The sequence below is a fragment of the Halichoerus grypus genome, chromosome 6, assembly GCF_964656455.1.
Source record: "Halichoerus grypus chromosome 6, mHalGry1.hap1.1, whole genome shotgun sequence".
Taxonomy (NCBI): Eukaryota; Metazoa; Chordata; class Mammalia; order Carnivora; family Phocidae; genus Halichoerus; species Halichoerus grypus.
In genome coordinates, this window is record NC_135717.1 from 78,753,247 (window position 1) to 78,768,313 (window position 15,067).

The 15,067-nt window shown below is 39.7% G+C and overlaps 1 protein-coding gene across 1 annotated transcript in view; it reads left to right on the plus strand.

Moving 5' to 3' along the window:
* The first annotated feature begins 11,220 nt into the window (after positions 1–11,220).
* The window catches only part of KDM5A (lysine demethylase 5A), a 93,011-nt gene continuing 89,164 nt past the window's right edge, over positions 11,221–15,067 (plus strand). The window contains exons 1-2 of the mRNA XM_036092409.2: positions 11,221–11,849; positions 14,349–14,426. Coding sequence (XP_035948302.1) covers positions 11,685–11,849; positions 14,349–14,426 — 243 coding nt within the window. The 5' untranslated portion in view covers positions 11,221–11,684. The remainder of the gene's footprint in view (positions 11,850–14,348; positions 14,427–15,067) is intronic.

Genomic DNA, 15,067 nt, shown 5'->3' on the forward strand with positions numbered 1-15,067 from the left:
CCAGTAGGAAGGCTAGTCACATAGAGACACGCCCCCCCATTCCCCGCCCTTCCTCGCTACGCGTCTAACCGCGCAGAGATCGCCGGGAAGTGTAGTCTTACTTGTGTACATGGCTTCCCCGGGTGGAGCATGTAAACCAATTGCAACTCAGCCCATCCCAGTACTGGCAGTGTGATGTTTGGGGTCAGAACGCACTAGCTCTGGGTACACCCAGTTTAAGTTTGCTCAACTAGTTTATTTTCACGAAAAATTACGCAGGAACGCGATGCATAATTATGGAATGGATCACAGGATTATTATGTGTTGTAATTTACAAGCTTATATCAAGGTGAAGATTCTAAGAAGGTAGTTTCTCCTTCAATGACCTGGTGGCCTAGAGCCAAGATAGGACCTGTGGTTCAATTTCTACAGTCAGAGGATTATGTATATAAATGCTACTATTTTTTTTATTTTTATTTATTTGACAGAGACACAGTGAGAGAGGGAACACAAGCAGGAGGAGTGGGAGAGGGAGAAGCAGGCTTCCCGAGGAGCAGAGAGCCCGATGCGGGGCTCGATCCCAAGACCGTGGGATCATGACCTGAGCCAAGGCAGACACTTAACTGACTGAGCCACCCAGGCGCCCTGCTACTATTTTTGTCAGATAGCAGACATTACTTCCTTTTCCTGAAATTTGTGAAAGACTGACTTTAATCATATTAAGCTAGTTCAAAACTCAATTGTAGTCTCATCTGTCCAGAAGAGCAAGGTATAGGGGTAGGGGAAAGGCACTTCAGTCTCAGAGCTGCAGCTACTGCTATGGAAAAGCTGGGACTTCTCGCCGGTGTCCCTTGACATCTCCTAAATTTACTTTTTTCTATCTTGTGATTTTTCTGTTAGTTACATCAAGATCTTCCCAGACATTAAAAAAAAAAAAGATTTTCCCAGACATATGAACTCAGTATTTTTGTCTCTCTTTCTATCCTTACATTTAAAAAACAAAAAAACAAAATCATGGTGATCTTATCTTCATACTGGCTCTCAAATATTATATCTTCTGTAAGATATTCTTCCTATTTATTTCTACTCTCTGTCTCATTACCTTTCACTTGGGCTACTACATAGGTTTCTAACTGATGTTTTTTTCCTTCTCCAATCCATTCTGTAAAAGGTGATTATTTTTTTTAAAGCATACTTCTGGACATGTCACACTCTTGCTCATAAACTTTGGTGACTCCTGAAGAGTAGAGAGTAAGTGCAGATAGTAATATGGCATTCAAATACTGAAACAATCTGGCCCCTACTTATCCCTATTATATAATAATTAACTGGTTATTTTCTGACTGTAGCATGGACTTTCTAGCTTTGGCTCATACCCTTCCTTTTATCTTGATTGACCGTTTCCATGAAACTTTACCCATAAAATCCCTACCAAGGCCAACACAAATATCATCTCCTTTCCTGGAAGTAATCATCTCCTTTCCTGGAAGTAATCCTTTCTGTTTTGATACTCAATTAGCAATCTGTCATTTTATTTTTACAGCATAGCTTCTGTTCAAATGTCATCAATCTTAAGCCCTTCTCTGACTACCCTATCCCCCCTTACCACCCTTCCACTCGCTGCCTTCTCTACTTTTATGAGATCTTATGAGCACCTAAAATCATATTTATTGCCTTGTACTTATTATTTTGAATCCCCTCACCACTAGAAAGTAAGCTCTATGTCTTTTTGTTGTTGCTCATGTCATATATCCAGCATCTGGAAGAGTGCCTGGCACATAGCAGGTGTTCAAAAGTTGTCGCCAAATGAATAAATGCTTATGTAACGTTCCTCCCTACACATGTATTGCCTCTCCTGTTAGATTGCTCTTCTTCTTCCATTCTATGTCAAGGTTAAAATGGGTCATCATTCATTCAAATGCCAAAGGGTTATCTTCAACCCCTCCCTCTCTCACAACCACCTAACATCAGATTTATTTTTTTTAAAGATTTTTTTAAAGATTTTATTTATTTATTTGACAGAGAGATAGAGAGCACAATAGACAGAGTGGCAGGCAGAGGGAGAGGGAGAAGCAGGCTCCCGGCTGAGCAGGGAGCTGGACGTGGGGCTCGATCCCAGGACCCTGGGATCATGACCTGAGCCGAAAGCAGCCGCTTAACCATCTGAGCCACCCAGGCGCCCCTGATTTTTTTTTTTTAAAACACTCTGGTGGCAGAGGATCAATTAAGAACAACACTTGAAGGTTTGGGAGGCTGCAATGATAATTCATGTGAAGGAAAATGCCTAACTAAACAAAGGAGGCAATGATGGAAATATGAAGAAGAAAATGGGAGATGTTTAAAAGTTCCAATTGACTGGATCCAGGACAGGGAGACTAGCTGGAGTAGCTGACATTAATCAGAATGGGAAATACAAGGAGCACCTGGCTAGCTTGGTCAGTGGAGTGTACAACTCTTGATCTCGGGGTTGTAAGTTTGCGCCCCACGTTGGGTGGAGGGATCACTTAAAAATAAAATCTAAAAAAAAAAGAGAGAGAGAGAGAGAGAGAGAGAATGAGAAATACAAGAGGAAGAGCAGACTGGCAAACTCTTACTTGGTATATTCTCCTGCCCTGGGGCTTTACTTTCCTATTCAGCTTAGTTCTGTGGTGTGTAACATTGACTATTCTTTCCAGTAATCTCACCTTGTTTTTTTTTTGTCTTTCTGTTCTTTTTTTTTTTAATAAAGATTATTTATTTATTTATTTGACAGAGGGAGAGAGACAGAGCACAAGCAGGGGGAGCGGCACGCAGAAGGAGAGGAAGAAGCAGGCCTGCCACTGAGCAGGGAGCCGGATGCGGGGCTCGATCCCAGGACCCCGAGATCACGACCTGAGCCGAAGGCAGACGCTTAACGACTGAGCCACCCAAGTGCCCCTTGTCTTTTTGTTCTAACAGTGCTGATAATCCCTACACTTCAGATTATTCTTACTTGCCTTCTATGTGTGCTGCTGGAGAACAGCACATTTACAGATGATATCATCATAAATTTATGGTCTCTAGGGGCGCCTGGGTGGCGCAGTTGGTTAAGGGTCTGACTCTTGGTTTTGGCTCAGGTCATGATCTCAGGGTCATGAGATCAAGCCCTTATCAGGGTCTGCACTCAGTGGGAAGTCTCCTTGAGACTCTCTCTCCCTCTCCCTCTGCCCCTCCCCCTGAGTTCATGTGTATGCGCTTGAGCTCTCTCTCTCTCTCATAAAATAAATAAATCTTTTAAAAAATTGTATGGTCTCTAACCTTAGTTAAGCCCTCAGAAGTGAAGAACAACACTTCTCAGGAAACATTTGCTCCTTCTCCTATTTACCACAGTAGCCATTCTGGGCATTCACAATTTGCTTTAAGCCCTTAAGGGAGCTCTCCTGGTACTTTCTCTTTGTTTCCCAAAGTCACCAACTGCCTTAACTTCTTGCCTTCTCGTTCACTTAACGTCACTGTACTTGTACTTGCTTCCTTCCCCCCTGCTTTAGAGGAAGGGGTGTCCCTGTTCCCATCATGTGCTACTTTCTTTCATCTCTTCAGGGACTTTGATTTTTCTCTTACTATCTTCAACCTTCCGTTCTCCATTAGTTCTTCTTTCTCAGTACTGAGACCCACTCATCTGTACTAGTTTCTGAAGACTTTCTTTCGTTCTCCTTTAGTAACTTCCATCTTCATGTACCCAACCTTTCCTCCACAGCCAAGAACCTTGAGTCTATGCTTGGCTTCTTTTCTTCACCTCCCATTCACTTCCCAACTTACTAGAAACTGCATTTTGACTCCGTAGCTTTGTTGAAATTGCTCTATGATCTACTAATTGTTAGATTGAATGATCATTTCTTAACTTGTCTTATCCCATTCTTTCTGTCATTTTATACTGTTGCCAATTTTCATCATTTCTCCAAGTTTTACTTGACAACCATGAAAGCACTCTCGAATCACTCTCTGCATTCATTCTTAGCACCACGTGCTGGTTTTTCTTCTTAAGGTGAAAGAACTAGGGGCGCCTGTGTGGCTCAGTCGGTTAAGCATTTGCCTTCAGCTCAGGTCATGATCTCAGGGTCCTGGGACTGAGCCCCACATTGGGCTCCCTGCTCAGCAGGGAGTCTGCTTCTCCCTCAGCCTCTGCCTCTGCTCCTCCCCCACTTGTGTTCTCTCTCTCTCCCTCAAATAAATAAATAAAATCTTAAAATAAAAGGTGAAAGAACTATTACCTTCCTGGAAAAACTCACTTTTAATTAGCTCAACACAAATAACTCAAGAGTAAACTTCTGGTTTCTCTTACTTGTGCAGGAGGAACCATAGGCTTCTATCAAAGTAAGAATAAATATAACTGAAGAAATATGTATCTGGTATGCTTCCTATCCTCACTTAATGCTAAATTTAAGAAATAATAGCTCTTGGGGTGCCTGGGTGGTTCAGTTGGTTAAGGATATGCCTTCGGCTCAGGTCATGATCTCAGGGTCCTGGGATCGAGTCCTGAATCGGGCTCCCTGCTCAGCGGGGAGCCTGCTTCTCCCTCTGCCTACCACTCCCCAACTTGTGCTCACGCTCTCTCGCTCTCTCTCTCTCAAATAAATAAATCTTAAAAACAATAATAGCTCTTGCCCTCTGAGAGATCACAGAAAAACAGACAATGTACATACAAGCACATTAAAGGAAATATGAGTACTCAAAAAAGTATGTCCCTGTCCAGGGAGCTTACACTAGGAGAACAAAGAAATAGCTAGTACCCATGTTTTATTTTTGAAAAATCACAGGGCAGAGAGAACATAGAAGACTGACATTTACCATTTCCTTTCCATTACTATCATTTGTATTCTTATTTTTTTTAAAGATTTTATTTATTTATTTGACAGAGAAAGACACAGAGAGAGAGAGGGAACACAAGCAGGGACAGTGGGAGAAGGAGAAGCAGGCTTCCCGCCGAGCAGGGAGCCCGATGCGGGGCTCGAACCCAGGACCCTGGGATCATGACCTGAGCCGAAGGCAGACACTTAATGACTGAGCCACCCAGGGACCCCCATTTGTATTCTTATTGTCATGTGTAGGTTGGTACATAATAGTGAATTAGGTCTGTGTTATCTGTTCTCTATGAAGGCATCTGTGATAAAGAAAATTACTGATAAAGTCTTTGAAATAAATTTGAGCTAATCCAAACCAAATGTGAGAGAATACTTCACCCAGATTTGTTTTTTTGTTTTTTGTTTTTTTATTCTTTTTCTTTTTTTTAAAAGATTTTATTTATTTATTTGATAGAGCGAGAGAGCACAAGCAGGGGGAACAGTAGAGGGAGAGGGAGAAGCAGGCTCCCTGCCAAGCAGGGAGCCTGATGTGGAGCTTGATCCCAGGACCCTGGGATCATGATCTGAGCTGAAGGCAGACGCTTAACCATCTGAGCCACCCAGGCACCCCATGTTTTTTGTTTTTTTAAATATGTCATTTGACTTTATTCTTGAATTCACCCAGTTTTTGAGGGTAGAAGCTCTTGATACATTACTTCACAAATTATGCAACTATCTTGGTAAACACAGATTTAGAGATTCAAATGACTTTTTTTTTAAGATTTTATTTATTTGACAGAGAGAGCACAAGCAGAGGGAGAGGGAGAAGCAGGCTCCCCACTGAGCAGGGAGCCCAATGCGGGACTCGATCCCAGGACCCTGAGATTATGACCTGAGCCAAAGGCAGACGCTTAACTGACTGAGCCACCCAGGCGTCCCTCAAATGACATGTTTTGCCTGGCTAAATTATTTTTTACAGTACATTTTGAAAGTTCCACTAATTATTCTAGGAAATAAATGTAATTTTTCACTTACTACCTTTTGGAAAAGAGGATATCAAATTAAATTCCAGAATTAAATCATAACCCAGGAAAGACAGCAAAGGACCTTATAAACTGAAAAATACATTATATTATTAAATTTTTTTTTTTTATGTAACCTCTACCCCCAGTGTGGGGCCCAAACTCACAACCCCAAGATCAAGAGTTGCATGCTCTTCCAACTGAGCCAGCCAGGCACCCCACATTATATTATTTTAGAAGTGATTACAAGATGTTCTCAGAAGGATATTCATGGTTTTACTACTGAACAGAACAATTTACAATGCACCTAAATTTATTGATAATCTTGTGCCTTGCCTTACAACAATCCTTTATCTGCTAAGTACAAAAGAATAGATGATTAAGAATCCATTAAAGGTCATATGAGTATAAGTCATATTCAAATAAATAATACAAATATCTTGGGCAAAACAAGCTGTGGGAACTTTGAGGGAATGTAGACATAGACTAAATAGGAGTGTTCAAATAATCTGATTGGAAAGTAGTTGTTGATACTTTAATTAAGGGAGGACAATAGAGAGTGATAATTTATAAGTAGTTTCTTCTTAAAGCAGGTCTCTTTCAGCTCTTCCATTGTTTATGTTAATTCAAATGATAGGATAAACCAGCAGTCCCCAAAGTGTGGTCAACAGATCTTGTTTGTCCCCAGGCCCATGTTGGTCCCTGAGATACTTTCTGAAGGTCTTGAAGTCAAAATTATTTTCATATTAATACTAAGATGCTATTTGCTTTTTTTACCAGTGACATTGGCACTGACAGGGCAAAAGCAATGGTGGGTAAAACTACTGGTTCTTTAGTGATGCTAAACTGTACTTGTAACCATTGTCTTCATTACACACACTGATGGTTTAAAAAAAAAAAAAAGCCAGTTTCATTCAAGAATGTCCATGATGAGGCAGTAAAAATGATTAGTTTTAATAAACTGTGACTCTTTTTTTTTTTAAGATTTTATTTATTTATTTAACAGAGAGAGAGAGTGCACAAGCATGGGGAGCAGCAGGCTCCCCGCTGAACAGGAGCTCCATCCCAGGACCCTGGGATCATGACCTGAGCCGAAGGCAGACCGTTAATTGTCTGAACCACCCAGGCATCCCAATAAACTGTGATTCTTGAACTTGTCTTTTTAATAGTCTGTGTGCTGAAATAAGAAGTACAAATAAAGCAGTTCTACTGCGTAGAGAAGCAGGAGGGTTTCCTCAGGGAGAAGGACTTACAAGCTAAACGAGCCACTTTTTTTATGGAATGCCAGAGGGTCTAACAGATAAACTACGGCTATTTCGATCTAGATATTTGACAGACATTTTTTTGAAAATGAACAATGTGAGCACGTTTATTTAAGGGAAACAACTGATGGTATTTGTTGACAATGAAATTTTGAGCTTTAAGTGAAAATTATTTTTTGGAAAACTTGTTTCTGTTACTCTGAGTTTGACAGCCTCGTAATTTTCTGAGAACATCAATGGTGATATTGTTATGATTTTTAAATATTATATAATTATGTGCATAAACATTGGGAATACCTGTATAACTCAGTTATAATATTGAACTAATATTTTCGAAATGATCAATGCATGATGTCACTAAATCATGATTGAGTAAAAAATCCATTCAAGGACAATGTTGATTGCCAATTTTAATGTAACAGAGTCAAAAAGTTCATTGATAAAGTTTTAGATTCCACATAGCTAGCTTTTAAGAAATTACAATTATCTGAAAAGGCTGAATATTGAAAAAATACTATTCCTTTTCCAATTACATACCTATGTGATGTTGCATTTTTTCGTATATGTCAACCCAAACAACGTCTCACAGAAGATTGAATGCAGAAACAGATAAGAATTCAGCTTGATCCCACAAGCCAAACATTAAAAAGTTTTTCAAAAAATGTAAACCAAACCCACTGTCACTAAATCCCTTTTGGAAAATATTGTTATTATATATAAAATATATTTATATTAACATGTGTGATGGTTTTTGGATAAGATTAATGTTTAATCTGTGAACTTGGAGTAAAGCAGATTGCTCTTCATAATGTGAGTGGACCTTATCTAATTGGGTGAAGGCTTGAATAGAACAAAAATCCAGCCTCACCAAGCAAGACGGAATTCTCCTGCAGAGTGCCGTCAGAATTCATCTATACGATAATCAGCTTTCCTGGGACTCCACCCTGCCAGCCCACACTGCAGATTTTGGACTTGCTAGCCTCCATAACTGTGTGAGCTAATTCCTCATACTAAATTTCTCTCCATACATACACATCCTAATGGTCATGTTTCTCTGGAGAAAGCTGACCAATACAACATGTAATGAGTTTATTATTTTTATTTTTAAATGAGTAAATATTTTAAACATTTCTTAATTTTAATTTCTAATATAGTAAATATCCATATATAATCCATATAAATAAGAAGTTTTGGGGGTTCTCAATAATTCTTAATAAAAGTGGTCCTGAGACCAAAAGTTGGACCAAAAAGTTTGAGAACCACTGGTAAAAACTATGTTTAAAACAAAATAGCTTTTCCTTCAAAATTCAGTAATTTTGACTGTTGGCTCTCTGACACTAGCCTTCCCTCAAATACTCTGAATTTATGAACTCTTGTTATGTTTTTAAAAAAAATTCGGAGATCACAGCCTAGCTAAATGATTATCAGAGTTGGGTATTCATTTTATCCTATTCTTACACTAAGAACAGCAAATTTTGGATAAAACCTAATACTTTAACATTATTTAATTTTTTTCTCAAAAGTTTTTAGGAACTGCTTAAATAATGCAAACAGCACTTTTAAACTCCAGCTAAACCTAACTGTTCTGTCCAGAGACCCAAATACTACTGATGGTCAATTTAACAGCCTGTTTGCAGAAAGCCCTCATAGGAGCTGATTAAACACAAGTTTTGGATCTTTACAACAGTGATGTTCAAAGGGATGGGCAGGAAGGGTGAGAGTGGCTTCACCTATCCTTCCTGAGGGAGCATCAGAATCTCATGTGGGTGAAACTGGAGAACTTTTTTCCATCCCAGCGGAGATATTCACTGCCCTTCTCTTACAGACTCACTGCTTAAGTGACTGCTACAGGTTTCTTGGGCATATCAAAGCAAAGACATGCTTGGGGATAATTAGTCTGTGATTTTATATTCTAGGGAGACAGTTTAAAATAAAGTACTTGGTAAGTATAACTCGAAAGACTAAAAGGAAATAAACAGAAACACAGCTTTTAGGAGTTTGTGCTTATTCTGAGGGTCAATCAGGGCTTTGCCGCTCTATTAATAATATGAAAGCAAAACTATTATACTTTAATTAATTACATATTTAATGATTATTTCAATGTTACTTGCTTTACTTAGAATTTCATTATTTCTCTTTTTTGTGAATAATATGGATTTTCAGATTTAAATAGTAAAAAATCTCACTTTGTTGTGAATCATTATGATTGTATGTAATGAATTACACTTTTCTTTCTCTCCGCCCCTTTGCAGTGTGATATTATTGTTCTTCCCTTCAAGATATGTAGTCTGTTTCACCACCCTTTTGAATCTGGGCTAGCCTTATGACTTGCTTTGACCAACAGAATGTGACAGAAGTGATCTTGTATATTTTGGAGCCTAGGCCTAAGTCCACTCTCATACTTAGAATATTTCACCATCCTATGAAAAAGCACCGTCTATCCTACCAAGGATGAGAAGTCATGTGGAGAACTGAGGTTTCCCAGTCAACAGCCAGCACCAACTGCCAGACAGGTGATGAGGCCATATGGGATCCTCCAACTCCAGTTAAGCTGTCAGATGTCTGTAGCTGCATGAGTGATCCCAGGGGAAACCACGAGAACACCAGATTACCAACCCACAGAATTGCATTAATAGTTTTCATTTTTAGCCACTAAGCTTTTTTAGTCATTAAGTTTTGAAGTGGTTTGTTACATGACAAAGATTAACTGAAACAAGTGTTTGTGTGGGGTGCTTGGGTGGCTCAGTCGGTTAAGCGTCTGCCTTCTGCTTGAGTCATGATCCCAGGATCCTGGGATCGAGCCCCACATCGGGCTCCCGGTTCAGCAGGGAGTCTGCTTCTCCCTCTCCCTCTGCCCCTCACCCCTGCTCATGCTCTCTCTCTCTCTCAAATAAATAAAATCTTAAAAAAAAAAAAAAAGGAGTAGGTCAGAAAGGGGATATATGAAACTCTGGGGTGGAATCAGGGAGTAAAACATGTTCCAGACAGAGGAAACATTATCTGTGAAGGCTCAGAGACGAGAGAAAGTATGGTGCATCAAAGCCATCACAAAACTCTGGGTGTGGTATATAGAGAAGCGTAACAGATGAAGCTTGGGAGTAAGATGGATTTTAGACAAAGCAATCTGACAACGGAGTAGAATGGGATTTGAGAGGGGGTAAGAACTGAGCTATCATAGTTCAGGTGGGAGAGAACTTAAATTAGGATAGTGATAATAAGAATGAAGAGGCATGGGTGAATTTAAAATTTTTAGGGGACACAATCTCTAGACTTGACATTTGATTATACATAGTAAGGGAGGAGGCAAGGATTTCTGGTTCAGGCTGAGTAGGTGGATGAAGTCATTCGTGGAAACTGGAAACACTGAAAAAACAGAGGGTACTTGAATTAACCAAGTGGGAGATCTAGTAGGTAGCTAGATGTACTGGTAACTCGAAAGAAAAATCTTGGCTGGAAATGCAGTTTTTGGGAATCATCATCCATAGTTGGCCATTTAGGTCCTGGGGTAGCTGAGGTTGCACAGGGAGTCCTTGGAAAGGAAGTCTTCCTTCCAATAAATATTTAATACTGGAACTACATTTTCATGGTTTCTTCTTTAGTTCTTTCTACGTTATTTGCCACAATTTGGAGTAAGTGGAGATGTACACTGGCATAGAAATTTTTGACAAGCAGGATCAGAAGGTTGTAATAGCTTTTACAGCATACTGAGAAAGGTTTATGGAGCGTGTGGTAGCAGACTAAAGTGCTTGCTGTTGAGATGACTTGGGGTCAATTGCTGGAAAAGCAAGGTCAAGAGCGGTTGCTTCCATGTGCACGAAAAGCAATTCCTAGATGGTGGCTAAGGCCGGCTGGCAGGATTTGGGGGTTACATTGGACCCGAACCTGTCGTCATGGAGATGAGGCGGCTATAAAGTGGCCGAGTGAGAGTATTCAGAAGGGATACTAACGGTCAAAAGACTAAAGAAAAAGAGGCCGAAAAAGTTAGTTACGTGGAAAATGGCAAGTTAAAACAAGCCGCGGTAGCCGCTAAGCGAGATAGTACCACCTAGGGCTGGCCGAGTTTGTTTTCGTGTCATTTATACACAAAGAGGTACAGAACCCTCCTCGCCGGAAGCAGAACCTCTGCCCTCTGGGACATTACACATTCCTCCGCGCCGGAAGAGTGCGTTCCCCCTGAGCCCCGGCTGCTCTCCTCTCAGAGCTCTTTCCTAAAGGAGAGCTCGTGGGCCCTCCGCGGTGTGCCGCTTGTAGTCTTCGGACAGCGCAGAACTTTCGCAGACAAGGAGACTAGGAACCACACCCGGCTGCGGGCAAAGGGAGGAAAAAGGAAGGCCCTACAACGAGGCGTCGCGTTGCTGCGGAGGGATTCTGTTTCTGTGGTGGCGGAGGGATTTGACAGTACGTTAACTTCCGGAGAAGTCCTGACCCAGTAGAGGAAAAACCCCGAAGGAAACAATAACAAACGAGAAGAGGAAGCGATTGTGCGGTTCCTGTGTTGAGCGGTTCTTGTCCGAGAAGATGAGTTTCGGCCCCTGTCAGGAGACCTGAGCGGGTTCGGTGGGCTTCAGCCAGCCTTTCTCCACCTGTTCCCCCCCTCCTCCGGGGGCCCCCCGGGTATTGCTATGGCAGGCGTGGGGCCGGGGGGCTACGCGGCGGAGTTCGTGCCACCTCCTGAGTGTCCAGTCTTTGAGCCCAGCTGGGAGGAGTTCACGGACCCTCTCAGCTTTATCGGCCGCATCCGGCCTCTCGCGGAGAAAACCGGCATCTGCAAAATCCGACCGCCCAAGGTACCGGAGTCCGAGGAGAGAGGGGAGAGTGCTTTAGCTTTACTTTTCCGGTCCTTCTGCCCTTTCATATTTACTCTCTCGCTTCTCAACAACTAGAAGCTAAGTTTCTGGATGTTTTTGCCTTGGTTTCTTTCGCAGCCTTATGTGGTAGGCACGTCTGAACGCGAGAGTGGTGTCCAGGAGCCTTTCCGCCTAGAACTTGGGAGCTGGTACTTTTCTTCTCCTTTGATTGTAGGCAAGGGTAACAAAAGACTTAAGGCCTTTCGTTGGCCGAGAAGGTGTTTGAAGTGTTAGGACAGGACATATCTTACTTCATGTATGGTGCTCTCTCATTATGGTGCTATAGTAAAAACTGCCCTTGCATTGACTATTTTTTTTTTATCCAAGTTCTATTAATGCTTAATTTATTAAATATTTGCGGGCATCATCTCAAGGGTAAGGTTTCTTAAACGGTAATCTGAGATCTAGTTGTCCCGTAGAATGTTATTACAAAATAACCCTAGACTTTGTTGCTGCAATGAAAAAGTCTTCCCAGGGGAAGAGAAGGAGCAGCATTTATTTTAGAATTTGGTGGTTTAAGAGGAATTAGTCAACAATAGAGGTGGAAGAAAACGCTTACTCTTTTGACATAAGGAACCAAGGTTCAAAGATTTATGAATTGCAGTTATTGCAAATAACTGTTTGCCTGTAGGTTTTTTATAATCCTCAATCGTTAAGGCAAGGAAAGCAGAAACTACTCCTTTGGGGGAATTAGTGCCCCAAGAGGTTGAGTGATTTGCTCAAGGTCAAAAGGTTTTTTCTTTACCCATAAGACCTACGTTTCCAAATGCTGTTCTTGGTCCACTTGCACAAGGCTCAACCAGATGCTGGCTAAAATGCAGATCTCTAGGCCCCTTTTCAGACTAGGATAAATTTCTAGATGTGGAAGTTCTAGAATGTGCTTTGCTAGCACGTACTCTCAGATGAAGCTTAATGCACATTAACGTTTGTGAACTGTTGCCTTCAGTGCTTATTAAACGGACACCTTGCTTTGTGTTTTGTTTACTAGTTATAAGAATAAATGGTGAAGTACTGTTCTCCATACTGCATTTTAAAAAAGCGTCTGCTCTCACCACACACTACCACAGTGGTGTGCACCATAGAGAATAAAAAGAGCTTAAGATAGGGAGGAGGAGGAGCTAATTTAGCACCTACAGATTATTTCACTTAATATTCTTTGAAGCCCTGGTTGGCTAAATAACATCTCATTTTACAGATGAGACAAGTTTGAATAAGTTATATAACTTATCAAATGTGTGATCTTGGGTGTGTGGCAAAGTGTGTTTTGAACGTAGATCAATCTATTTGATTCTAAAACCCAGACATGCTGCTAAACCTGTTGGTGCTTAATGAATTTGATTAAGATTTATAAACTATTAATCACAGGCAAAAGATTAAAAGCTGATTGCTATGATGAGTGATGGTATATGCATTGCCATCCTCCTAAAGCTTCATTTAACTGTTTACTATCAAAATTACCTCTAATACTGGCAAAACTTTAAGCCCTGAAGTTTTTCTTAAACCATATATTCATCTACTCTGTTGTCTTTATGAAGTTAGAAATTGTATTCAGGTTTCCTTTAGGTAAAAAAAAGTGTATATGTATGCCTTTTATTACTAAAAAAAGATTGAAATAATGTAGCTTCTCTTTGTATGTTATATTATTATTAAAAATAAATCTTGTTTATAAGCAGAATTTAATTTCAATATTGGTGAAGTTCTTTAGTTTCCAAGATAAAAAAAATTTTTTTGACTACTTCTCACATGTTTGAGTAGATTTACTGTTATTTAGGCTAAATCAAAATATGTTTTCTAGAACCCTGCTTGAATTGTGCTATCTCATTTCAGTTATACCACAACTCCAATCTGGAAATTGCCCTTGTTCTGTGGATTTGCTTACTTTTTTTTTTTTTTTAATATTTGGGTGCTGAAATACCAGGCTTTGAACAAAACATTTATGTAACATAGACTGTAAGTGCTGTGTCATATTAGACATGAATAAAAAAAGATATTAACCAATTATATAAGTACTTTAAAAAAATCACTTTTTAATCTTCAATTTTACCCTTTTTAGTTTCTTTCAAATTCTGTTTATAATTTGATAAACTTAGGTGTTTATTAGACACTGTTTTATGATACATGAGTTCACTGCATTCCACTTGAGTAATTGGGGAAAGCATAATTGTGGCTTATAAATAATGGGACTGGTGAAGTTTGAGGAGGATTTATAGATAAAATAATTTTAATAATAGAATATGAGGAATGATTGGAGATAAGTAATATTAAAAATATCTCATCTAAAAATATTACTTTTTCTGTTTCTACAATGAAAAAGACTTAAAGTTGACTTGTTTTCATTATGATTTATGGCTGTTCATCCCTTAAATTAAGGGAATGAATAATGCATTCTTTGCTTATACATCAGTGTGTTTAAAGATATATATATATATTTCTATTTAGGATTGGCAACCTCCATTTGCATGTGAAGTAAAAAGTTTTCGTTTCACTCCCAGAGTCCAGCGCCTGAATGAACTTGAGGTGAGTGTTATATCAGGATTTCTGCCTCCTGATTCATTTTAATGTCAGGGCTCTAGTAGAGAACTTTGAGCAACTCATGTACCAGGGCTTAGAATTAATGTCAGTTGGGATTGAATGGAAGGAAGTTTTCTTTTTCCTTTCTTTTCTTTTCTCTTTTCTTTCTTTCTTTCTTTCTTTTTCTTTCTTTCTTTCTCTTTCTTTCTTTCTTTCTTTTTTTCTTTCTTTCTTTCTTTCTCTTTCTTTTTTATTAAGTAGGATCCACTTTGGGGGTGAGCCCTACACGGGGCTTGAACCCACAACTTTGAGATCAAGACCTGGGCTGAGATCAAGAGTTGGCTGCTTAACTGAATGAGCCACCCTGGTGCGCCTGAATGGAAGTTTCTGATTAAAAAAAAAAAATTGTAAAAAGTAGTTGTTAACAGTTTTTCCGCTTAACTGGGACTATGGGAAACTATCTCTAGCTATGTTTTTCATAGTGGAAATATCCATTGCTTACCTGCAGAGACCTGAAATTCTTTTTTTTTTTCATTTTGAGACCTGAAATTCTAAGTTCTACTTCTTCAGCACTTACTATTCTACTAAAATTTTATGTTAATGTTGGGAGATTCTGTCTCTTGGGGGTCTTTGAAAAGTAGGCTTTA